Below are 22884 nucleotides of genomic sequence, written 5' to 3'. Positions count from 1 at the left end.
AAAATTCTTTCTACCAAATTATGTTCCGTCCTTCGCTTAACCTTTTCAAAGAATAAAACTGGCAGTGTGCGAACGAAAAAAGTTTCGTATAGACGAACATTATTTTTATCCATATATCTTGCGTAATTGTAAATGCGAGAAAATCTTTTCGGTTGTGACTTGTGAAATCTCACTTGAAAAAATTAAATTTCGCAACCAGTATTCCGTGAAACCAGTGAAGTGAAATAACAGTTGGAATATGAAGTAAAGTGAGAATCAGGACATTTCCAGCTCAGATTTCTTTGTTCAGTTAGCAATTGATTCTTGCTGCCTCTGTGTTATTTCAAGTTAATAAAATATTAAAGTAAATTATAGTCACGTATATAGTTAAAGTGTGAATCAACAGGTATATAGTCAGTTAGACAACGGCGGTAAAAAATGTCTTCATTTTGGCTTGGAATGGCATTGTGGTCTACGTTGCATCTAGTGAGCGCCGAGAATTTGACAGATTGGAACACTGGCGGTGGCGGATTCAAATGGCGGACCAACTGTGAATTTCCCGGCGATGATATAGGTAAAGTTCCCCTTACGACTGCAACCAGAGAAGAGTGTGGCCGAATTTGCATCGCCAACCCCCAGTGTAGCCATTTTGTGTTTGGTTACCTGGAAAATTGTTACATGAAGAAGGCGCCATCGACGACACCTCGTCAAGATATCGATTATGACAGTATAGCCATTTGTGGGTTCATTCCCTGGAGATTTGAATCTGAATCTGGTATTTATACGCACAAATTATGTTATAAACAGTCACGAGTTGAACTGTAAACATTTACTTCGATGTTAGGAAGGGATGACTGGAAATCTATCAGCAGAAGTGGTGTTCATAACTGCGGTTTCTATGGCAACGACCATTTGATTTTGACCACGGAGTGCCGACAGACCAAAGATTGCTCCTTTTGGTACGAACAGGTTATTCCCACTAATGGTTCAACAGCCTGTAAATTAGAAGACGGAAGTGCTGGATCGTGTTGCCCGGTGCTCCCAAAACCTAAACAAAGTATTTTAAGTTGTTTGCCTGCTATAACTGAATTATTGATGGACTTCCTTTCTCTACTTTAGTACAATTTATTAAAATGATTCCTGGTGAGAAGGAGCGAATAATAGATGCGGGAACAACTCTCACGTTAACGTGCGTCTACGCCTTTGATGACGAATATCAAAAGAACAATTTCAATTTTTCGTGGGAAATTCCAGATGAATTAACAAAAAATGCTGAAGTATAGATTTGCATTTTGAATCTGTCAGTTCAATTTAAAAAAATTTTCTCTCATTTAATAAAATAGTTCAGCGACTTGGACAAACGCCTTCGCAAAACGTTTCGAAGGAATGAGACTCACATGACATCAACGTTGTCTCTGGCAAACGTAAGAGCCAGAGACACTGGGAACTTTGGTTGCAAGGGCGTCCCGTTCGGATTTTCTAATAAATTTACAGTCAATCAATACGTCTATGTTTTCAGTTCGTTCGTTTTTTTTAAATTATCAAACAAATAACCAATATGACGGACTAATATTCTCCAAATTAATTTTTTTTAGATGATACGGAACTTGTAATAGTCGAGGGTAACAAATATTACATACATATTCCACACGGTGAAACCAACTACCCGATCATGTGCAGACCAAATCATCCAAAAGTAAATGTTTCTCTTATACACAGACATCAATACACAGCAAGAGGTCAAAACTGGCTGGAACCCAAAGTAAGAACATTTTTTAATTCATTCTGAAAACTATTGAAAATCAATTTATATTTGGTTTAATTTTATTTAATCAGAGCGATTTGCTATCAGATCCGAATTCAAATTGGTCTTACGAACAAAGAAAAGGCCTTAAACTCAAGAAAGCGAAGATTGACGACAATGGCATTTTCAATTGCATTGGGACCTATGCAAATAAGACGACTACCACTGCTTCCTTTTTATATATTACTGGTAGGAGTGTTTTTCGGTTATTGGTTTAAGCGGTACGATATTATTAATTTTACAAAATAAAAATTAAATAGGAATGGAACTGACCAGGGTTGATGGCGAAGGTGATCATTTTGAAGGGAGTAACGTTACTTTAAGCTGCCGGACTTACAAATATACCAAGTTCTCTACTCCACCAAAGTGGTCATACCGAATTAACGGAAAACAGCAGATTCATTTAATTGATGAAAACAATCCACCTGAAGGTCTGAAGCTTCCTTCAATTGAAGCCATTGATTCTTTTAATTAGGTTTAATTAAATATTCATTTTTTTTAATTTTAGGCGTTAAAATTATAGAGGACAAATTTGACTATGGTGGTAAAACCCTTTACGAAAATCAACTTTACATTTTCGACATCAGTCCAAATGCCTATAGCTTTCAATGCCAAGGAAGTGGTTTCACTGAAAATATTTCATTTCGCGCTATTCGTATGTGATTTATCATTCTATTGTTATTTCGGAGATTATTATTTCAGAAACTTTTTTAATTTTATAGAATAGTTTTCGTGAGTGATGAGAATAAATACATTTTGGCTCTGTCAATTTTCAGAAATCAATGGTGACTCATCACAGCTTAAATTTGTTCAAATAGAGAAAGATATCGCTCAAAACTTGACTTGCTTCAATAATAAAGGATCTCAGAATGCTCGCATCGAATGGTTTCAGGTGAATTATATTTAATTCAGAATTAATTCGTTTCCAGAAATCATTCACCAACGTTTCATTTATAGAATGGGAAAGAATATTCCGGACAAGTCTACTCCGACGGCAACTCTTCAATCTTACCGCTTCAAGGAAAAATGGGGGAAAAAGGAAGCTACACTTGCCAATGGAAAAACAACTTTCTAGGTCAAACGAATTACAGGAATTTCACTGTCTCCTACCCTAACGAAATTCCGGTAAATGACAAGACCGTCGTCACCGCCGTTTCTTCAACATTTTCTGTCCTACTTTTTATCCTAATTGCCTACGGTGGAGTCAAATTTTATCGGGACAAGGTGCGAATTCATTATTTAACAAGTAAGATTTTTCGGGAAACTAACCGACGTTCTTTCTTATGTCAACCAAAAGAAACGACGAGTTTCACAAGACGCGCTACTTAAATTTTTGAATGGAAATCCGAAACAAATTAATAACCAGTCACCAGTAGAAGAACAGGTAGAGTTTCTACCTTATGATAGACGCTGGGAATTTCCAAGAAATCGCCTGAAACTGGGTATGTTTTGTTTTCCAGTTTCTTTTTTCAAAACGGAATAATGGCTCCCATTATAAATATTAAGCAATACAGCTTGGAGTTGGTTGCTTTGGTCGTGTAGTCAAAGCGGAAGCGGTGGGAATAAAAGACTCCGAACAAACTATCAAAACGGTGGCCGTCAAAATGGTTCGGTCGGAAGCAAACTTCGCCGCAATGGAAGCTCTCATCAGTGAACTGAAAATCCTCGTCTACTTGGGATCGCACCTCAACGTCGTCAATCTTCTGGGAGCCTGCACCAAACAAATACACAAAGGTAATATAATATAGATAATTAGAGATATTAGAAACATGTAATTGTTTTTTTTTCTTACAAATATATTTTTTTTTTCGTTTTTATAGGAGAACTGTTGGTGATCGTTGAATATTGTCGGTTTGGCAATTTGCAAACGTTTTTGATTAACCACAGGAACAATTTTAATAATTTTGTGGACGAGTTTGGGAACCTGAAAATGGAAGACGAAACGGAAAGGAACAATTTCACCAGGTAAAGAAGTTTCTTCAATGTGATGGAATCAATTTAAATGAGAATATTACAGGACAAAAGGGGAAGAACACCCATCGCAAGTCGAAACTAGAACTTTGCAAGTTTGTGATATTTCTGGTATGAATTCACTCACTGAAAATTTGGCCGCTTCAAGTAAAATCACATCAAAAAATAATTTTAAATAATTAAAATCAAATTCAAATGACGCCGGAATAAATAAATTAATCCACCTGTCTCTCTGGCAGATTCCAACCTACAAGATCGAGATGAAAATTTAAATCAGCCGATTTCAACAACAGATCTCATTTCTTGGTCTTTTCAAATAGCTCGAGGGATGGATTACCTGGTTAGCAAAAAGGTAAGAGTCTTATTAAATAAATATCTATATCGTCATGACTAGTCGCCTTACTACGGAAATTAGGTTCTCCATGGCGATCTGGCCGCCCGCAATATTCTGCTCGCCGACGATGGAGTTGCAAAAGTGGCCGACTTTGGCATGGCTAAAAAAATGTATTACGAAGACAATTACGAAAAAAAAGGACAAGTAATTGAAATTTAAACTTATTATCTCCATGATTCCTTCCAATAATATTTTGTTGAATGTTAGGGGTTGATGCCGGTCAAGTGGATGGCGATTGAATCTTTGATTGATCGCATCTTCTCCAGCCAATCCGACGTGTGGTCGTACGGAGTTCTTCTCTGGGAACTCTTTTCTTTGGGCCAAGTTCCCTACCCAGGTTCGAATTTATGTTTCCCTAATTTATAATTAACCGTAGGTTATTCCGAATATATTTCTGTTAATTTAGGTATGGACGTTGGTCACATACTCATGAAAGAAATTTTGAAAGGATATCGGATGGACAAACCGGAACTGGCGCCCAACTTCTTCGGTGAAATGATGGCCGATTGCTGGAAATCGGATCCGAAAGAGAGACCCACTTTCAGTCAAATGGAGGAGATTATCTGCAGTCACATGGAGTCGTCTGTCAGCTCAGACTATTTGAATATGAACGCGTTGTATGTAAAACTCAACGAAGATAAGGAAAACGCAACGCCAAAGGATCATTTTGGATTGGCAAAGTTGTTGGTAGAAAAATCAGGAGCTCAATCCAAGAGGGACGCGACCGCTCGATATTCATTTTTACCTATGCTGTTCTCAAAAAAAGATGCTGATTCCGATCTTTAGCCAAACACTGATCAATCTGCTATCAGTAATCGATTAATTAGGCACAGAGCAATCCACTTTAATATGAAGTTATTGCGTTATCATTTGATTTCTATTTTTGTCGAATTTTACCGCCTTTTCCTTTCTTTGTGACTATTTGAATATGATCGCGCTGTATGTTATAAACTCAACGAAGATAAGGGAAACGCAAGGCTAAAGGATCATTTTGGATTGTCGAACTTCGAAGTTGTTGGTAGAAAATTCTGGAACTCGACAAAAAAAAAACAAAAAAAACACAACGATTCGTTACCGATCCTTTTAATTGGGTCGATTAAATCACCGCTCATCGCTGATAGATCAACGGAGCGAAAAACTGATGCGCTCTGTCCAACCCTGGAATTCAATATCGTTATAAAGACGCGACGAGTGAAACGTTTTTTTTTTTTTTTTTTTTTTTTTTTACCTTTTAATCGACGAAAGATTGACGTTATCAATAACTTCGAAATGAACTGGCAAACTTTAGTTGGTGTAATGCTGTACTTAAGCTGTACTGTAAGAGAATAACGTTCTATCCGAATTAAAACGAAGAACATTTCACCTAAATTACAGTGCAACCTGAAAAATATTGGAAATTCACATCTCTGTTGTGATAGAAACAAATTTCTTTTGTGCTTTCATTCGTTTGTAAACCCGAAGTAAATGTCAGAAAAAGGCAAACTATTCTTTGATGAATGAAAACAATCTTTTAAAGATCGCTGTAAAATACCAAGCACACCATCAGGTTATATAATGCGTGTTACAAGTAACAACAAATTTAATTTCTAATACGGTGGATTGATTTTAATTATTTATCTGCTATTTTGATAAAGATGGCATCAACAGAACAGATTTGTATTTTTTTTATAGAACAACTTGGAAAAGGAGAAAAATAATGATAAGGATGATTCAACGACCGGAATTTATTGTGGTTGAAATAGTTTAGATCCTTATTTCAGAAGAGACCATTTTAGCTGCTCCTTTGCCGATTGAAGCACCTAAAAAATCAGACGGAAATAATTAAAGAATTTATTGATCTTCTCCCTTAATTATAGTAATTTTTAAAATGTATATTGTTTAGTTTAGAAGTAGCTGCTGGAAAATGAAAATTTCAAACTAATTTCAATTTTAAATTTAATTAAATTGAAAAAAAACCTTATTTAAATATCTGATTAAGTAGTTAAGTTATCAAACATACCTGGGCCACTGTCTGCTCCCCAATTGGAATGTCATCATTCCGAAGAGCTACTCTGTATGATATAGCAGTGGGATCTGATTCCAGAATAATCCTGCAACACAATAGTAAACTGGTAATAGTATCTTGATAAACTTGTCATGATTACATGTTTGAATGGAAACCATACCCAGAATCACATATTTCATCCAAAGCAAGCATAACCACATCAAGATTTTCCATTAGAGAACGCTTTTCCACATTCTTTCTAAGTATTTGGCTGATGGAATCATACAAGCAGTTTAAAACACTAACCAAGATCAACTAAATAAGGGGAAAAAAATTCCAATTTACTAATATTTTGTGAACAACTTGTGAGCATCTTTTACCTCATTTTCATGGCTACTTCCCATGACATAAAAATAAAGATCCACATTGCTTTTGTAGACACAAGTCATGTTTTCTAGCATAATGATTTCCGTGTTAGCTCGGTGTGTTTTGTTGAATAGGTTTTTTTCAAAAACCTTCTGTTCTTTTGCAGTGGGTAATGTGTTTGGGTCATAGTACTTTGCAAGAATACGTTTACCATCATTGTCAAGGATTGCAATTCCTTTAATTACATACAGAGAAGGTTCCTAAAGAAATTTTATAAAAATGTATCATTTTGTTGTTGGTCTGACACAGCTGATTAAAGAAAATGTAGTACTAGAAGTAGCTATATTACCAGGACATGGTTATCCATTTCTTTATACAATATGCAATACACCACAACACAAGAGCTAAGAGAAATAAGATGAACCGTTGTACAGACGGGTGAATGAAAATGTTCCGTTCGAGATGTTGATGAGTTGTTCTTACTTGACAACCGGTAGTCCTGTATGCTACGTTGGCAGTTTCTTTCGCGTAGTATCGCCATGGAGTACTTCAACTAGAGTACGATTCTTATGTCGGTAAGAAAATTATATTAACCATTAAAAAAATTAACTTATAAATTTTATAAATTTCCTATACTGATCACAAACCATTAACGAGATAAATCTATTTTTGTTTTAAAAGATACGGGAAAAAGCAAAAGGGCCAGTCGTTAGCGCCATCTAGGAACTGCTAACATAAAGCTATAGTAGCAATATGGTTGTTACACATAAGCTACATAGAATATTACATTTTACATAGTATACGTGGCTTATAAAAGAGAGGTAGGACCGTAGGAGTAAAAATTATTTTGAATTTTGAGATTCTGTTATAAACGGCGTGTACGTCGCGTTGATTCCTAAATAAGTTATACTTTTTCTCCGTAACTAATTCAGTACTTTTTCTCCGTTTTTTGCGCAAGGTAAACTCAGGAGTAACGAAAAAAAGTAAAACCCCTCCGATTCAGAAGAATCCTTAAGCTAAAATAATATATTTAATAATTAAAAAATATAAAGATTGGCTGGAACTGGGAGATGGTCTATTCTATCTTTTAATTTTTTCTCTGAATTTAAATAGCTACAGAGAATTCCTCATAGGGGTGCTGCTTGCGACACGACACAGGGGGCGATGTCACATCTTCAAAAAATTCGGGCCGCCTACATTCTAGGTTACTGTACACACAATTTACATCCCCACGTGTTGTCTAAACATTTGTGAGGTTACCGCTCATAGATACTAGTAAGTAGTAACTAGTAATTTCATTGCAATCCAAGTCTTTACGTGTGTTATCAATAGAAAATGGGTAAAGCAAAGAGACTGAAAGTTTCAAAGACAGGAACTGGAAGAACTGAAGGTCTTGACAAACAGATTTCAAAAGAAGAAATTGCCTCAAGTAAAGGGCGAGTCAAGGTAAGTTTAATTGAAATATTTTTATTGCTTCAAGAGACTTCTGTGAATTAATAGGTGTATCTATTTTGGTTGTTTCAATAGGTCAGAGGGAGAACTGATGCAGATGATGAGTTTGTTGATGATAAACTCTCAGCAAGGATTTTGAAACAAGCCCATCAACAACAACAAGAACTTGAAGAAGAAATTGAAGGAACTGGCTCTTCGTTTAAGGTAAGCTCTACGTTGCTCAAATTTTTATTAACTTGATTAATTTTATGTTTACTAGGCAAGAGCCACTTCCTTAGGAGCAGATTTAGATGGAGATGGAAACAGTGAAGAATCAGACTTTGAAAAGGAATCACAATTTGAGGAAGATGTGGTAAGGTTAACTGTTTATTAATCATATCAAGATGATGGTTAAGATACTGATGGTTGACTGTATTCTCTACAGCAAGTTGATGAAGAGGATGAAAAAGCCCTGGCATTGTTTATGAATCCCAACCCAGCACCAAGGAGAACTCTGGCAGACATAATTTTAGAAAAAATAACAGAAAAACAGACAGAGATCCAGAGTCAGTTTTCTGAAATTGAAAGTAAGGTTGCAAATTTATTTGATTTAAATGGACTCGAAATAACTTGATAACATTTTAGGCGTCAAGTTTCAAGATGTGGATCCTCGAGTTAAATCGTTGTACCTGGGTGTGGCATCAGTTTTACATCGCTATCGAAGTGGAAAACTACCCAAAGCTTTCAAACTGATTCCTTCATTGCAAAATTGGGAGCAAATTTTGTATATTACTGGTAATAAGATTTTCTGTTTGGTATAATTGCAATTAAACTTAAAAACTGATTTGTATGTTCTGCTTTTAGATCCGGAGAAATGGAGTGCCGCCGCCATGTATGCTGCTACACGAATATTCACATCCAACTTGACAGAAAAAATGGCCCAGCGGTTTTTTAACTTGGTTCTTTTGCCACGTGTTCGTGATGATATTGCCGAGTTCAAAAAACTTAATTTTCATCTTTATCAAGCCTTACGTAAAGCCCTCTTTAAACCTGGCGCGTTTTTTAAGGGATTTCTTCTTCCGATCTGCGAGGTTGTATTAGAAGATTGTTTTTTATATTTTCAAATTGTTTTATATACGTTTTCACATTTAATTGCAGAGTGGGACTTGTACTTTAAGAGAAGCCATAATTATTGGTTCCGTCATTGCTCGCTGTTCCATTCCCGTTCTACACTCTGCTGCAGCGATCTTGAAACTTGCTGAAATGAATTATAGTGGATCGAACTCGATATTTTTGAGAATATTCTTCGACAAAAAATACGCTTTGCCGTATCGTGTGGTTGACGCAGCTGTTCATCATTTCGTAAAGTAATATATTTACACTTTTTATGAAATGCTGGATTGTAACTCTTGTTACTTAATCTTTCCTTTGTTTGCATGTAGATTTCAGCTGGATACAAGGGAAATGCCTGTTTTGTGGCATCAATCACTTCTAACCTTCAGTCAACGATACAAGGCTGATCTTAGTAGTGAACAAAAAGAAGCGTTGCTTCAAGTGATTTCCGTTCACAAACATCATACATTAACACCAGAAATCCGTCGTGAATTGTTACACTCCTCTTGCAGAGATGAAGAAATGATAGATTAAAATGAAGATACTGTGAATAATAAACTCGGCGTCTGAATTCATTTGTTTTCTATTCCTAGCAAACAGTGTTTGATTATGAGAAGCTGGTAAAGATGGAATGAGATCTTACCTGTGGTTATGAAACGGATTTTTGGAACATACATACTTTTAGATGTTATATCATCAGTTGAACGAAATACCATCGCTGAATATTGATTTGCGATACTAAAAGCAACATAAGCCAATTCAATTTCAATATAGGTTAATATACGTTCTTTATTTCCAAGGCACTTCGGAAAACATTGAAAGAGATATTACACACATCTCTTTTCCCTATCCCTTCAAAAACTGTCAGCCAAAAATACATTCGGACTTGTTACGATTTTACGAGGTTAAAGAACGAAACGCTTAAGCATGACGGTGAAAACACAAAAGGTAGAAAACTGCGACTGATTATACACGCCTTGAGTGAAACCATTATTAACTAGTGATTGGTTAACAAGATATAAGTTTGATCTGATACCAACATTCATAGGGGGGAGGGGGGAAAAGGCAAATTATGTCACGTCTTGCACCCATCATAGCTAATACTAATGGCTATGGCTAATTTAAAAAAAAAAATTGGGACGTATGTATGTAAATTTCACGAAGGAAACAACAAAAAGAACACGAAAGACCGAAAGCAAGCCTTGAAAACAACACCATCGTCCTGTGTTCAGATGTTTAAGGGCAAGTGACGTAGCTGTCGTTTTAGTGCAATATATGGTAATTTGAAGATCAAGACTAAATATCACCAGGTATCGGATGTGTTAGCTGCGGAAATTCTGTTTGAAAGAAAAGAAAATAAAGCTTGAATTAATCATCAACAATGGAAATTTATAAAATAAAAAGGGGAAACTAATAATAATAATAAATAAATAAACAAAACGAACCGAAACTTGAATGTGTTGCGTGCAGGAAGGCCGATGATTAGCTAGGTTTTTCGAGGAAAGAAGGCAAAAAAATATCCGAAGGATAGGGATAGGGGCGGAAAAAACAAAAAAAAAAACAAAAAAAATATTAGTTGATGGGTTCGATGTAGTTTGCCGGTACCATTCCAGATCGACCGGTCCTCAGAACTGTTCCCATCATCCAGCCTTCATCGATTGGTTTGCAATCTACAATAACATCGCCGTCACGGAAAGAAACTTCGTCGTCATCGTCAGCATCATAGTCGTACATGGCTCGGAATGAACGCTGAAATAAAAGATGACACATATTATTATTTCATATTGCAACTTAACTATTAATGTCATCCAGTTTACCCCAGAGCTACGAGGCTGTGTATTGGCAGCCTGATGGTAACCCGAAGAAACTCCGACAGATCCTGTATAACTGCTCTGTTGCGACATGGTGTGCTGCTGGTGCCGCAAGGCTTGTTGTTGTTGCATGGCCTGTTGTTGCTGCTGCTGTAGAGCCTGTTGCTGCTGCTGCATGACCTGTTGCTGTTGTTGCATCGCCTGTTGTTGCATTGCCTGCTGCTGCTGCACGTGAAGAGCATGCTGCCTTTGTTGTTGCTGATAGTACTGCTGGAGTTTCTGTTGTTGAGTTTGTTGCTGTTGCTGCTGAGTCTGTTGTTGCTGTTGCTGCTGCGCATACTGAGTTGGTTGTTGTCCAGTTAACCTATATCCCTGCTGACCTTGAGAACCATAATTCTCATTGACAGGATCGTAGTCATTAATCGAACCGGCTCGGCGCCCTGGCGATTGGTTGGCTAAATTACAAAAAAAAAGTTGGTTAGAAACGAAATACAAATGATTTAAAACTAGCTTCAGTATCCACTCTAAAGTGATTCATTTACAACAACATTCTAACTTCTCCGATCCATGACGTCATCGACATCTATACACACAGTGTAGAAAAGTAATTACATACTGAAAATGACGTGTTCACTTTCTAAAAAAAAAAAACGAAAAAAGAAAAACGTACCCTCATACACTTAACCCACATCTAACGGACCAATTCAAGATCTTTGAACTTTAGGGCACACGACTGGACTGACATGCCAAAAAAGGACTCGTAACTGTGAATAAATGCAGACGGGATATACAAAAAAAACGAGTTACCCAACATGTTGGGCTGTGAACAATAGACCACAGTCGAACTTGTAGTTGACCGCGTGTTTTGCGAAGAATCCGAGTTGGGAGCGCCAGTGCGAATCGAAGACGTCTTCATTTCAGTTTGTCTATGAAGGGATTGAATGTGATGATTGTCCGGATGTTGATGTAACTGTTGTTGTTGTTGCTGTGGATATTTAGAGTGATGTTGTGGATACTGCTGTTGCTGATGATGTGGGGGTGATGGTAGAGCAGTCGGTACACTTCGTTGATGTTGTGGTATGACTTCAACTATAGGGTCGGGTTGCACATCTTCCACTACAATCAAGCGAGACAAACACGAAAATCTAACATGAGTACAGCACAACACAGAAACAAGGTGGTTGGCAAACGAGAGGATATTCGACGACTAATTCACAAGCATTAAACCCATCCAGCTATTCTATTCACAACTCTAACACATCCATCCCATTAACAGAAAATGATATGTTGAAAACCGGTGGTCTGGAGAAAATCGTTGAGCAAACTGGTCAAATTTCTATCAATCAAAAGTCTGTTTTGCGTCACCTGTGACACAAAACCTACGTCCATCAAGCAATGAACACAAGGCACAACACGAGGCACTTGACGGCATGCCAAAGGATCGATCAACATTTGATTCAAATGTTTCGGGGAATGCAAGTTAGTAGATGAGTTGATTATGGGGAGAGAATTTTTATCAGTTGATGGCAAATCATGTTCCACGTAGGAGTGACGTCTTTTTGGAAGGAGTGATGACAACCGATCTTTGGATAAATTTGAATCTGAGCAACTTTTAGCCACGGTCCGATTATCACATTTTTTCGGCTCATGAGGTCTCTTTTTAGACCAGACCTTGCCAGTTCGATAGGATTTCATAGGTGGAATGGGCTTGGCTATAAAAATATCGGGTATTGCCAGTGGGCGTATTATCGTAAGACGTGAACTCGTTTTCTTGACGCTGTCGATTGGGTATGATATCTTGAGCATTTTCTGCATCTGTAACGCAAGCTCGCAGCACGACGAGGGCAAAATATCTTTTCTAAGTGCCGAACGGTTCTTTTGTTTCTTTCGCATTCGTGAATTGTACGAAGTATGGTGGTAAATACCTGGGACAGAATTCTCGTGTCCGTTCGCTTCGTCGCCGGTTAAAGTCCTTTTCTGTTCCATAGCAGCTTTCTTTTCGAGGTCTCCATGATATGAAACATTACTGTTTGAAATAAAACGGTGGTTTCAATCGTGCACACTCAATTAATAGAAATTTCGTTAAATATACGAAGCAAACCTTATTATCTTAGTGTTGGCTTTGATTCGAAGCGTTTCAGGGTCATCGGCTACCTGGGTGAATTTACCCTTGGCTTTCTCGAAATCGGCGTGGTATTGAACCTATAAAAATATATAAATAACGGAAAAAAGTAAATAAATGTTTCTTTTATCTATCCGTTATTGATATGGACCTGGGATTGCAGTTTAGTATTCTCAGCAAGACGTCTCATTTCAGGTGTTTCAACAACAGTTGTCGCCTTTGCTTTGGGGATGTGCCTAGTTTTAAAAAATGCGAGTATTAATAGAAATACTCGCTCGATATTAAAACTGTTCAAATTTACTGTACTACGTCCGCTGCATGAAAAACATGTAACCAAATGTTTCAAACTTTTAGAAAGTAAATGCATGCTTCTATAGTCTTTTATAGAAATTTAATATTACTGATTTACAACACAAGGACACTTACGCTTCACAATAGGGCAGTTTGTTGAATCCCTTGTAGGTTTTCATGTTGAGGGCCATACTGCAGGTTTGGCATTTGAAACATGTTTTGTGCCACAGCTAGAACATAAAAAAAATCAATTATTGTATGTAGGTAGCAATAAACTGAAACAGAGATAAATAACCACAACTAATTATACTTATTGCACTATAAGAAAACCTTTGTAAACAAGATTAAAGCTATGCTTTCGGAAACTTTATTGCCGATGTCATGTACGGCACTAATGAATGATTTAAATAATAAAATAAGTAGATCAAACATACGTCAACTCATGTGGCCATTGATAAGATGGGACTACAATTAGATTAGATAACCTAAATCAATAACTAAGTTCTTTTCGAGGCTGTTCAACAATTCATTCTGATGCTTCCATTTGTTGGGTCGTAAAGGTTGACGAAGAATGATTAAACGATGATGATACTATATATGTCATGTGCCGTAATGGAGGATCTATATACCAGAGAAAAATCTCCCGATATGGAAGATTTCTATTTCGTGCAACAGGTTTGTAAGGGCACTACAACAATATTCGTTGTTTAAGTGTTTTTGTTTATTTTTTTGTTTTTGTTCTTCTTCGTTGATGAAATTTCCAGTTACGAAAAGCAATATCAAAGCCGGTATGTATACATGAACATAAAATATTTCGTTGCAAAGATGCATGAAAAAAGAGAAACCCAAAGTAAGAAAAAAAAAATGTTTAACGCCCGAGGTTGTCGCTCCTCTAGTAAGGAATGCTGTAAAAGTAGACTCTCCCTCTTGAAATCGTGACGGGCCGACCTGCGGCGTTTTTCATGAATCCCATACGTACACCACACATAACACGAAGCAATCTGTTATTTTACTTTTTAACCCCTTTTTCCAATAATAAGTAAAACAATTACCTTGTCCAGACACTTCAGTTCTTCTGTAGGGTACACTGCCTTATCACACCTTGAACAAGATTTGCTCATTTTTGTTTCAACTCAACCTACTTCTCCCAAACCAAACTTTTCCCAGACACTTCCAGTCGCCAGTCCCCACCTAAAACTTACTGTTCACTGTGCAGCAATCAGCCCTTTGACTTCGAGCTTGAGTGTGGAATAGAAGAATGGAGCCTGACAGCTTGTTGCCCGTTCTGTCGGCCCGGCCGCTTGGCGCTTGCCTGTCTCTGCATCTCATTCCCTAAGGCGAGGCGAGACTTCGGGCCATTGCCGCTAGGTGGAAAATTTTTACTTTGAAAAGAACTAAATGCAATACAACTTTATTATAAATGCGATAATGCTTACAAAACAAAAAATAATATTTTAGAAAAATTGCATTTTTTTAAATGCGTGAAATACATTTTTTTAAATGTAGGAATTTGTTTCGATACTAGCGCCAAACATTTGTGTGGATGTTCCGTTCTTGTAAAGGGAATATCAGAATTAGGGAAATTGAAACGTGGTTGCTTGTGTTAGAAATTAGAATTCCGTTTTCGGATTTCCTATGCAGTGTCCCGTTTGAGGGGTATTAACTTATTATAGTAATGGCGATATCTATATATATTATGTCTAAATTTCACGATCACTATGCATTCTGATACGCCATCTAGTAGTAGGAAAATCAACTTAACGATTATTTTTCACACAATTCTAAATCGGAAAGGTTAGTCCGAGTAGTCCGAGAGACAGCAGGGTCGTCCTACAAAAACCAGTATCCTACAATTGGGATGCTGATTTTGATTAATTATGTTACGATGAGTCCGAATATTCAAGTCTGTCGCCTGGCAAATGGTCCAATCACGCCGAAAGACGCTCCCGAAGTCGGTGTGATTGCATTGAAAGTGTAAAATTGGCTATCCTGGGTAGTTTTTTAGAATTAGACAGGGATTAATATGGTAAGTAGCAAAATCAAGGAGCAGACCATTTATTTTAAAAAGGCCGGACAGACGCAGGTGTTTACAGGGTTGAGACTATCGATTCGATGAACGATGAAAACGTCATCGAAAATACTTTTTTAATTTGTTTCTGGTATCGCGCAATACTTTTCAAAATGGGTATGGCTGTTTAACACCAAAATTGCGTGAAAATGAAAAAGAAGGTATCCTAAAAATTAAAAACACGATCAAATAGAGCGAAGAATTCTCTATTTAGTCATTTAGTGGAACGGGAGCAGACCAAATTAATTGGTCCAAGTATCGAGCAGACGCGGTGCGGGTGTGTAACGTGATTTTCACACAAAGAAGCCTTTTCCGTGGATGGCAACCCTGCTTTCACCGCGCGAATTTCAAAATGGCATCCCGTTCCGGTTTGCGAGGTTCCCGTAGGAAATATCAATTCAACATTTAAAAAGCAAAAGTAAACATGAAATTCAAAATGAATGACATGAATCTGATTCGGTATGGTGAATCCGGAGGGGTGAGGGGGGGGGGGGCGGGGGTGGCGGGTTTCGCCCTATGAATTAAGATATTTATTATTCTTCCGGTTCATCCTCGAAATTGTATGACAACACGTAGGCCTACGACCACACGACCCATTTCACGGGCTTCATGGATGTTGGAGGAGGAAATTGTGGCGGCCCTTTGAAGTTCAACATCATTGGCGACACGAAACATTTTCGACCCGAACGTTTTTGTTTAATGTTGACACGAAATTTTGGGGAAGGGAATTATAAGGGGAAAGGGTAGATAATTCGTGTGACTCTAATTCATTAAGGGGTAGGCATTTCTTGACGAAAATTTGTCTGTGGATGCAAATACACTTACTTAATACATACACCAATTGTTGAAGTTTCAATCTACAAAACTCTAGACGTTACAAACAAAACACCCATTTTGATTGCCAGATTGACAAAAAAGCAGTCGGCAGGTCTTAATATGGGAGAAAATTTTTTTGCCTCTAATTCACCTACGGATTGCAATTTTCAAATAATTTTTTTATTGGTGAATTCTAATAACAGTTGTGCACTCGTCCAGAAAATTTCGCTTTTGTATCTCTAAAAATAAGGGCAGGGGATGTGAAAAACTCTTTTGATTGGCAGATATAAAAATTGATTTTATTTTGAATTTTTTTTATTTCGCTCGAATAAACACGAATGCAACTACAGTCTACACATCTTGTTTACCTTAAAGGGAGCTTTTCACTATTTTAATTTGATTCAATTACATTTTAATTATTTCCTTCTCACGGTCGCAGGATTTTAATAATTTTAATTAATTAGGACTTTAATTTTTATTTGAATTGCCAATTGTCGACGAGTACACGAGCCCCTAGCACTAGCAATCGTGTCATTTAACTATAACACGAAATAATTTAAATGTTAAATTGCTCTCTAATTACATCCACAGTTCAATTTTGGTAAAGAAATATCCATTTCTTAATGAATTGGAAACGAATGAGTTTATTTCCCTTCTCCTTAAAATTCCCTTCCCCAAATTTTCGTGTCGACGTTCATTTTTCAAATTTTGGATGTTGAACCCGAAACCTCAAAGGGACGCCACAATTTCCTCAAATGGGAGAATATTCAATCGCGTCTAATTCGTTTACAGATTGGAATTTTGATAAATCGTTTCACAGTTACACGTGTATAATAGTTGTGCTTGTGCTGTCGTTGCTGTTCATTTTCATACCCAGCGAATAGATGGCGCGTCTGTCCATTTCGGCGGCCGAAATTCACATTTGTAAATGAAAACCAAAAAAGTGAAACGCATTTGCTAAAGATAACCGAGATAGACGTAGGGAATAAAAGCGTTTCATTCTCGGGTTGATGTTATTAAATTTCGAGCTGCGATAGGAAAACAAATTAAGAAATTTTAATTTTTTTGTTTGAAAAAACTGTGGCAATCCAAACAAATTTTTCTATTCCCCCGCCCTTATGTTTACTCATGCACAAGCACAACTATATTATACACGTGTAACTGTGAAACGATTTATCAAAATTCCAATCTGTAAACGAATTAGACGCGATTGAATTTTCTCCCATTTGAGGAAATTGTGGCGTCCCTTTGAGGTTTCGGGTTCAACATCCAAAATTTGCAAAATGAACGTCGACACGAAAATTTGGGGAAGGGAATTTTAAGGAGAAGGGAAATAAACTCATTCGTTTCCAATTCATTAAGGAATGGACATTTCTTTACCAAAATTGAACTGTGGATGTAATTACACTTACTAAATACACAAGCCAAGTTTCAAAATTCTATCTGCAAAACTCTAGACATTAAGAACAAAAAAGCAATTTTAATTGCCAGATTGACAAAAAACGGAAGGCCTTGAAATGGGAGAAAATTCACTCGCGTCTAATTCGTTTACGGATTGGAATTTTGATAAATCGTTTCACAGTTACACATGTATAATAGTTGTAATGTTGAACCCGAAACCTCAAAGGGACGCCACAATTTCCTCCTCCAACATGAAACCCATGAAATGGGTAAAGTGGTGGGTACTGACGTCATACAAAGACGAGGATGAACTAGAAGAATAATAAATTTCCACCCAGAGTTGATCGCCTTTTTTCAAGTTCAACGTCGACTGGAGGGTCAACGGACTCAATTGATTAACGGGGCCGTTATCTTCTCTGACGTAACTCGCCCCGATTAGATTCCCGTTCGAAATAAGACGAGAATGAAACGCAACAGGAGATGAAGATGAAAGATACGCCGTTCCCGCAAAAGAGAAAAAATAAATTCCCGGTCGCGGTGCCGTGAATATCCCCGATGTCAAATCCATGGCATGTCCCTCGTTCATCACCGCCAAATCGTACGGAATCGGAGTGTACATTGTGGAAAATGAAGAATTTCTTTGGACGTAGAAATGGACGGGTGCCGATTTAACGTCGGCGTATCCGATCCATTTTTGAAAACCTTATCCATCAATTATAGAATTAGAAAATAGTTAATAATTGCAACTGAATAATTCTTGAGAATCATCAGACATTTACCCGCATCGTCCGGTAGTTTAGTGAAATCGCAGTAAACGGATTCCATTTTCGCCGATCCCATGACGTAATAAAATCCGTTCAGGGTGTGGCCAATTAACCACAAATCTTGGCACGACTTTGGCAGTCCAGTCAAAGTCACTAAACCGGTGCACACGAGTCGGCCCAGCGTGTGGACGCCGGATGAAGTTTCCAGTTGAGTTCGTCCGAAATTCAAACGAGTGATGGGCAGAACATTTTTGTCGGTAATGACACCTGCAAACAAAATTAATTTTATTAATTTTAATTCTAAATAATCGTGGGAACCGTAAGTCACCGTCGTCGACTAATTGAATTGGTGAAATCGTGTAACAGTTGCATTTCACCGCTGAATCGACACAGTTTCCATCAATTCCGCACTGGCAGGTGTGAACTCCGCCCGTGTTACTTCCGGCCCAAAAATATTGCGCATTTCCTTCTCTGTCATTCCACCAGGAATAGGCGACGCCATTTAACTCGAATGGAGCATAGTTGCAGTCGTACTAATAATAGAATAAAAATAAAAAAACGTGAAAATAAAATAAAATCAATTAAACTAATCAATTGAAACTGACTCTAATCGACTGATGGCATTCAGTGGATAATTCCATCAAAGCTTTGATTTGTCCCATTGACGAATTGTAGTTGATGGAACGTGAATAGCACCCGGCATCGGCGCAGTGGCCCACATTTATAGAAGATTCACTATCGTGTACAATTGAGGTCGATCCTGTTTTTATGGAAAGATAATGAATCAGATCTTGAATTGGAAATGTAAGTATTTCACCTGATGTCATATCGCAGTAAACGTAAATTGGGTTATCGCCGACACCTTGTCCGTCCGGATCGATCCAGTGCATTCCGGATGGAAGTGAAGGATCGGCCGCATGAAGTTCTCTGCATGTCCTTGGGATTCCGATCTTTCCAGTTGATTGAATGAAAATTTTTTTATTAACTGGAAATAATTTTGAATCAGTGGAAACCGGAAGTTCAGCCGCTTCCAATAAGGAAGTTAAAATTCTTTCTTGATCCTGAAGTTTGACTTCCAGTTGGACATTTTTGGCCTCTAACTGAGTTACTTTCAATGCCAAATCTTGTCTTCGTTCATTCTTTCATAGAAAAGCAAAAGTGTTTTATTCACCGTGAAACTCTGAATTAAACTAACACCAGTAGACTTACATTTAGTTCAAGTTGCGCCTCCAATTGTGTCACTTTTGCCTGCTGTTCAATCGCTGTCGATTTCAAACTTGTCACGTCTTGTTTCATTTGAATCTATTGGTAAATAAAATTAAAATAAGTCATCAAAAATAACAAATTGAATCGAACTGTCGACAACAGAAGCATTACGTGAAAAGGAAAATTTAAATTAATTCTTACATAATTTTCCTTCAGTTGTAGGAATTCTTCCTCCAAGTAAAAGGCAGCGCCAGTCGAACTCGGCGTCCAACAGATGAAAACCCACAGCAAAACAACTTGGGTGAGTGAGGCGACAGAAAAATGCGCCATTCTTATGTTATTCGAAATTATAGCTAGATGAAACTGTGTTTTCAAACTGGACGTGCGTTTCAATTTATACACTTGGACCTGTTGTAGTTGCGTCCAACTTAAAGGTTAGTGATAAATTGAGAACAACAGGTCTTTGTGTCTGTAAATAAGAAGATAAATTTTCGATTAGAATTTTTAAATGTCAGTCTCATGGTCTGATGTTATTTGTTTTGTACGTGGCTATAGAAAATCTAACGTTTACTGAAGCGGAGATTACCTTGCGGACATGGTCAAACAGGGAAAATGAAAAAAAAAGTTGTTATCAATTATTAACTCAAATTAATTTAATTTATAACCCGCGTTTTTATGTTTTATAATGGTATTATAAAAAGAGAACTGACAATTACTGTGGGTGAAGGAAAATTAAAATTTAATTAAATTTAAATTGTCGATTGACGATTGCACATTTGCTCCCATCGTGATTCGCATTAGCAATCGTTTAATTAAGTTTAAATTATCTCAATAACAAGTAAAATTAAAACTCGTCGTACCATTTTGATTGGCAATTAAGTTTCAGTAAATCATTTCCATCTTCTTCGATCGATTGGAATTTGGTTTTTCCGCTTGTGCGAATAAAGTCCAGCGTCGTGTAGAAACAGAAATGTCATCATCTGATATTCCCACCAAGGTTTTATAAACATACTGTAACTTCCCGATTATACAGACAGATTATCGTTTCTTTAAAATAAAATAGAACAAAACCAATAACACAACACTGAGAGATTAGAGAAATCTCTAACGCCAATCTTTTTCACATTGTAATAAGTTTGGTAATAACTGAAAACCAACCACCGCAGGTCTGATATCTTTGTCAGCAATCCCTTTAAACAACCATTCAACCAAAATTATTAAGAATAATATTGGTAATGATGACAAATTTGCTCAGATAAAAGGCAAAAGGGTGAGTTTAAAGCAGAATCATAGAGCACTGAAAAAGAATAAAAACATAAATATTGATGAGCGATGAATTCACTTAAACATAGGGGAGAACGGGGCAACGGAGGTAGTGGGTAACTTGTCAACCAGCGTTTTTCGTCCTCTTGCGACCGAGGGATTGCATTTAAATTTTACCAGTTATAGTTTTTAATAATGCGCATCTTTAAAAAAAAAATACGGAAATACTCCATGTAGTATGGATACAGCAAATAAAATAATTTTTTGGCCCTTAAATCGTGTCGTCCATTTCGTTTTCTTTTTTCTTTTGTGGACTTCCCTAGTTAACTTAAAATTTATGAAAAATAGTTTCTGAAAAGAAATTCTTTCCTCTTTCAGAAACCAATTTTTATTTATTTTTATCAACAACATTATTGCTTGAAAACGCAATAATAACAAAGAAACCTTTTCTCGGGGCAACTTGTGTTGCTGGGTTAGAGATTTTTTCGGAAAATTTAGTTGATGACGCCATCGCCAGGTGTTCTTTTAGCCCGTAAGAATAACATGGGCCATCCTACCCCGCGTACATGAGCATGTTGCCCCCCAACTCGACTCACCCTCCTTCATTTTCAACCCTACTAGCACAGCGATATCCATAGGATATACCATGTATGTCAGAGCCGATCCAGTTGGGTATCCGAGTTGGACGTCCTAGGGAAGTTTACAGGATATACTAATGTCATCTCCTGTGGACGTCCAACTTGGATATCCATGGACGTCCAAAAAATGGACGTCTTTGGTATCAGTTAAAAATTTGGGAAAAATTTAAAATTTAACTTCATCGGGGATCGAACCCGGGATTCCTGAATGCAGTGCCAGTATTATGTATCCATGCTACAGTTGTTCTTGTAAATTGGAAACAACAAAGGGGATATTCCAGCTCCCCTACTAGCACACAATTTCCACAGGACGTTCTATGTATATCCTGTGAACGAAAACCCGTCCGTCCGTTTAGCGTCAGCTACGGATATCCTATTGATGGAATGTTTTGATCAAGAAAACTGGTCCATACTGGGATGTCCTATGGATGGCCATCGGTACCAATCTGGGATGTGGAATTAATTGTTCGTTTCAGATCCTTATTCTGATATCCATACGATGTCCAATACTCATCACGAATGTACGGCTGACTTCACATCCGAGATTGGTACCAGATGGACATCCATAGGACATCCCAGTATGACCATCCGCAACCATCCAATATCTGGATCAAAATATACCATCCATAGGATATCCGTAGTTGACGCTAAACGGACAAACGGAAAATGCACCATCGGATATCCAATGGACGTTCTATGGACAATGTGTGCTAGTAGGGAAAGCGCTTTTGGTTTCAAACAAAGCAAATTGTCAGAAACTAAAAATACGCTTTTTATAGCTAATTTTTTCCTCTTTTTGTTAAGCCTAGCGGGGATAAAAAATATTGAGAAATAAAGAAGTGGGGGCTCAAAAACAAAAAAAGCGACAAATAGTACAACTCTCCCCTACTCAACATCAGACAAATACCTGCAATACAGTTTTTAGGGCTTTGACTCATTGATCTGAAATCCCAGGCTTGTTGGAGTTCATGACTAATTTATGTAACTCGTGAGACTTAGTCATCCATCAGAAGTCCCTTGTGTTCACTCACATACTCTTCAAATTCATCGAGCTGTGTTTGATTTGGTCTGTTTGACGACCACTAAGAAAACAATTTTGATCAAATTCTGGTTTTAAAAAACTATTTGATTCAGTTTTGTACGACATTTTTCTCCTCCTTGAAGGAAACTGGATGTGATGGATAGTTTTTCATACGTAGTAAACTTTCTTGAAATGGAAGTTCTGTGTCTGAGACTCTGAGCAACTCTTCTATCTTCTTGCGATTCACTGTATTTCTAGTTAGTGTCTGGAGTGCTTGAGTGGCAGTATAAACAACAGAGCTATTACCCGGTTTCACAGGTGATAGGTAGCGATCGTTGACGCGAAATTCATACTTAAGTTTTAAATTTTAGTCGCTACAGCCTAGATGCCAGCATAGAGGGCAGATTTGTCGAGGCGCGCAGTTCAAAAAATTATAATTTT

The 22884-nt window shown here is 37.3% G+C and overlaps 6 protein-coding genes and 1 long non-coding RNA gene across 8 annotated transcripts; 3 read left to right on the top strand and 4 right to left on the bottom strand.

Annotated features, from left to right (window-relative positions):
• The first annotated feature begins 385 nt into the window (after nt 1-385).
• On the top strand, nt 386-2772 carry LOC124328213. Its single transcript, XM_046786942.1, has 9 exons — nt 386-754; nt 824-1036; nt 1099-1256; nt 1323-1497; nt 1575-1741; nt 1816-1972; nt 2044-2214; nt 2292-2438; nt 2560-2772. The coding sequence occupies exons 1-9, from the start codon at nt 418-420 to the stop codon at nt 2688-2690; spliced, it is 1656 nt and encodes a 551-aa protein (XP_046642898.1). The 5' UTR covers nt 386-417; the 3' UTR covers nt 2691-2772.
• Nucleotides 2732-5705, top strand: LOC124328229 (fibroblast growth factor receptor 1-like). Its single transcript, XM_046786943.1, has 9 exons — nt 2732-3007; nt 3081-3225; nt 3290-3517; nt 3604-3748; nt 3801-3901; nt 3994-4106; nt 4170-4292; nt 4356-4485; nt 4555-5705. The coding sequence occupies exons 1-9, from the start codon at nt 2810-2812 to the stop codon at nt 4932-4934; spliced, it is 1563 nt and encodes a 520-aa protein (XP_046642899.1). The 5' UTR covers nt 2732-2809; the 3' UTR covers nt 4935-5705.
• Nucleotides 5706-5790: 85 nt separating this feature from the next.
• LOC124328243 (coatomer subunit zeta-1-like) lies at nt 5791-7038 on the bottom strand. Its single transcript, XM_046786952.1, has 5 exons — nt 6848-7038; nt 6513-6758; nt 6314-6447; nt 6148-6238; nt 5791-5947 (listed from the first exon to the last, which is right to left on the bottom strand). Exons 1-5 carry the CDS (start codon nt 6863-6865, stop codon nt 5900-5902), a joined length of 537 nt encoding a protein of 178 aa, XP_046642908.1. The 5' UTR covers nt 6866-7038; the 3' UTR covers nt 5791-5899.
• Nucleotides 7039-7668: 630 nt separating this feature from the next.
• Nucleotides 7669-9617, top strand: LOC124320883 (bystin-like). The gene is made up of 9 exons (XM_046783786.1): nt 7669-7773; nt 7831-7944; nt 8026-8154; nt 8210-8302; nt 8375-8516; nt 8575-8724; nt 8794-9020; nt 9088-9296; nt 9372-9617. The coding sequence occupies exons 2-9, from the start codon at nt 7834-7836 to the stop codon at nt 9574-9576; spliced, it is 1266 nt and encodes a 421-aa protein (XP_046639742.1). The 5' UTR covers nt 7669-7773; nt 7831-7833; the 3' UTR covers nt 9577-9617.
• A 196-nt stretch (nt 9618-9813) lies between these two features.
• LOC124320882 (LIM and SH3 domain protein F42H10.3-like) lies at nt 9814-14562 on the bottom strand. Of its 2 annotated transcripts, XM_046783784.1 has the most exons (9): nt 14319-14560; nt 13402-13496; nt 13127-13211; nt 12955-13055; nt 12779-12879; nt 11661-11969; nt 10860-11308; nt 10488-10791; nt 9814-10379 (listed from the first exon to the last, which is right to left on the bottom strand). In XM_046783784.1, exons 1-8 carry the CDS (start codon nt 14385-14387, stop codon nt 10615-10617), a joined length of 1386 nt encoding a protein of 461 aa, XP_046639740.1. In that variant the 5' UTR covers nt 14388-14560; the 3' UTR covers nt 9814-10379; nt 10488-10614. The 2 variants fall into 2 exon arrangements, with proteins under 2 accessions (XP_046639740.1, XP_046639741.1); XM_046783785.1 differs by lacking the exon at nt 11661-11969 and having other exon boundaries at nt 14319-14562.
• Nucleotides 14563-16749: 2187 nt separating this feature from the next.
• Nucleotides 16750-19992, bottom strand: LOC124320908. Its single transcript, XM_046783812.1, has 8 exons — nt 19723-19992; nt 19525-19617; nt 19133-19454; nt 18921-19075; nt 18644-18848; nt 18331-18582; nt 17771-18253; nt 16750-16878 (listed from the first exon to the last, which is right to left on the bottom strand). The coding sequence occupies exons 1-7, from the start codon at nt 19849-19851 to the stop codon at nt 17772-17774; spliced, it is 1638 nt and encodes a 545-aa protein (XP_046639768.1). The 5' UTR covers nt 19852-19992; the 3' UTR covers nt 16750-16878; nt 17771.
• A 2356-nt stretch (nt 19993-22348) lies between these two features.
• On the bottom strand, nt 22349-22638 carry LOC124328870. The gene is made up of 2 exons (XR_006916525.1): nt 22568-22638; nt 22349-22504 (listed from the first exon to the last, which is right to left on the bottom strand). It is a non-coding gene; the product is annotated as an uncharacterized LOC124328870 (long non-coding RNA).
• Between the last annotated feature and the right edge of the window lie 246 nt (nt 22639-22884).

Source organism: Daphnia pulicaria, chromosome 1, assembly GCF_021234035.1.
Source record: "Daphnia pulicaria isolate SC F1-1A chromosome 1, SC_F0-13Bv2, whole genome shotgun sequence".
Classification (NCBI taxonomy): domain Eukaryota; kingdom Metazoa; phylum Arthropoda; class Branchiopoda; order Diplostraca; family Daphniidae; genus Daphnia; species Daphnia pulicaria.
The sequence above is the reverse complement of the archived record's forward strand: the minus strand, read 5'-3'. Positions and strand labels throughout refer to the sequence as shown.

Bases quoted from the DNA above. Each gene is read 5' to 3' on its own strand.
- LOC124328213 (XM_046786942.1), top strand. From the start codon at position 418: ATGTCTTCATTTTGGCTTGGAATGGCATTGTGGTCTACGTTGCATCTA. The intron at 1,498-1,574 runs GTTCGTTCGTTT...AATTTTTTTTAG, and splicing joins TCAATACGTCTATGTTTTCA to ATGATACGGAACTTGTAATA. The intron at 1,973-2,043 runs GTAGGAGTGTTT...AAAATTAAATAG, and splicing joins TTCCTTTTTATATATTACTG to GAATGGAACTGACCAGGGTT.
- LOC124328229 (XM_046786943.1), top strand. From the start codon at position 2,810: ATGGGGGAAAAAGGAAGCTACACTTGCCAATGGAAAAACAACTTTCTA. The intron at 3,226-3,289 runs GTATGTTTTGTT...ATAAATATTAAG, and splicing joins AAGAAATCGCCTGAAACTGG to CAATACAGCTTGGAGTTGGT. The intron at 3,518-3,603 runs GTAATATAATAT...TCGTTTTTATAG, and splicing joins CACCAAACAAATACACAAAG to GAGAACTGTTGGTGATCGTT.
- LOC124328243 (XM_046786952.1), bottom strand. The intron at 6,448-6,512 runs GTAAAAGATGCT...CCCCTTATTTAG, and splicing joins GAAGTAGCCATGAAAATGAG to TTGATCTTGGTTAGTGTTTT. The intron at 6,239-6,313 runs GTATGGTTTCCA...ATTGTGTTGCAG, and splicing joins GATGAAATATGTGATTCTGG to GATTATTCTGGAATCAGATC.
- LOC124320883 (XM_046783786.1), top strand. From the start codon at position 7,834: ATGGGTAAAGCAAAGAGACTGAAAGTTTCAAAGACAGGAACTGGAAGA. The intron at 8,303-8,374 runs GTAAGGTTAACT...TATTCTCTACAG, and splicing joins CACAATTTGAGGAAGATGTG to CAAGTTGATGAAGAGGATGA. The intron at 9,021-9,087 runs GTTGTATTAGAA...ATTTAATTGCAG, and splicing joins TTCTTCTTCCGATCTGCGAG to AGTGGGACTTGTACTTTAAG.
- LOC124320882 (XM_046783784.1), bottom strand. From the start codon at position 14,387: ATGAGCAAATCTTGTTCAAGGTGTGATAAGGCAGTGTACCCTACAGAA. The intron at 13,497-14,318 runs GTAATTGTTTTA...TTTATGTTCTAG, and splicing joins AACTGAAGTGTCTGGACAAG to CTGTGGCACAAAACATGTTT. The intron at 13,056-13,126 runs GTCCATATCAAT...ATATTTTTATAG, and splicing joins ATACTAAACTGCAATCCCAG to GTTCAATACCACGCCGATTT.
- LOC124320908 (XM_046783812.1), bottom strand. From the start codon at position 19,851: ATGGCGCATTTTTCTGTCGCCTCACTCACCCAAGTTGTTTTGCTGTGG. The intron at 19,618-19,722 runs GTAAGAATTAAT...ATTTACCAATAG, and splicing joins TACAACTGAAGGAAAATTAT to ATTCAAATGAAACAAGACGT. The intron at 19,455-19,524 runs GTAAGTCTACTG...TTTCTATGAAAG, and splicing joins AGGCGCAACTTGAACTAAAT to AATGAACGAAGACAAGATTT.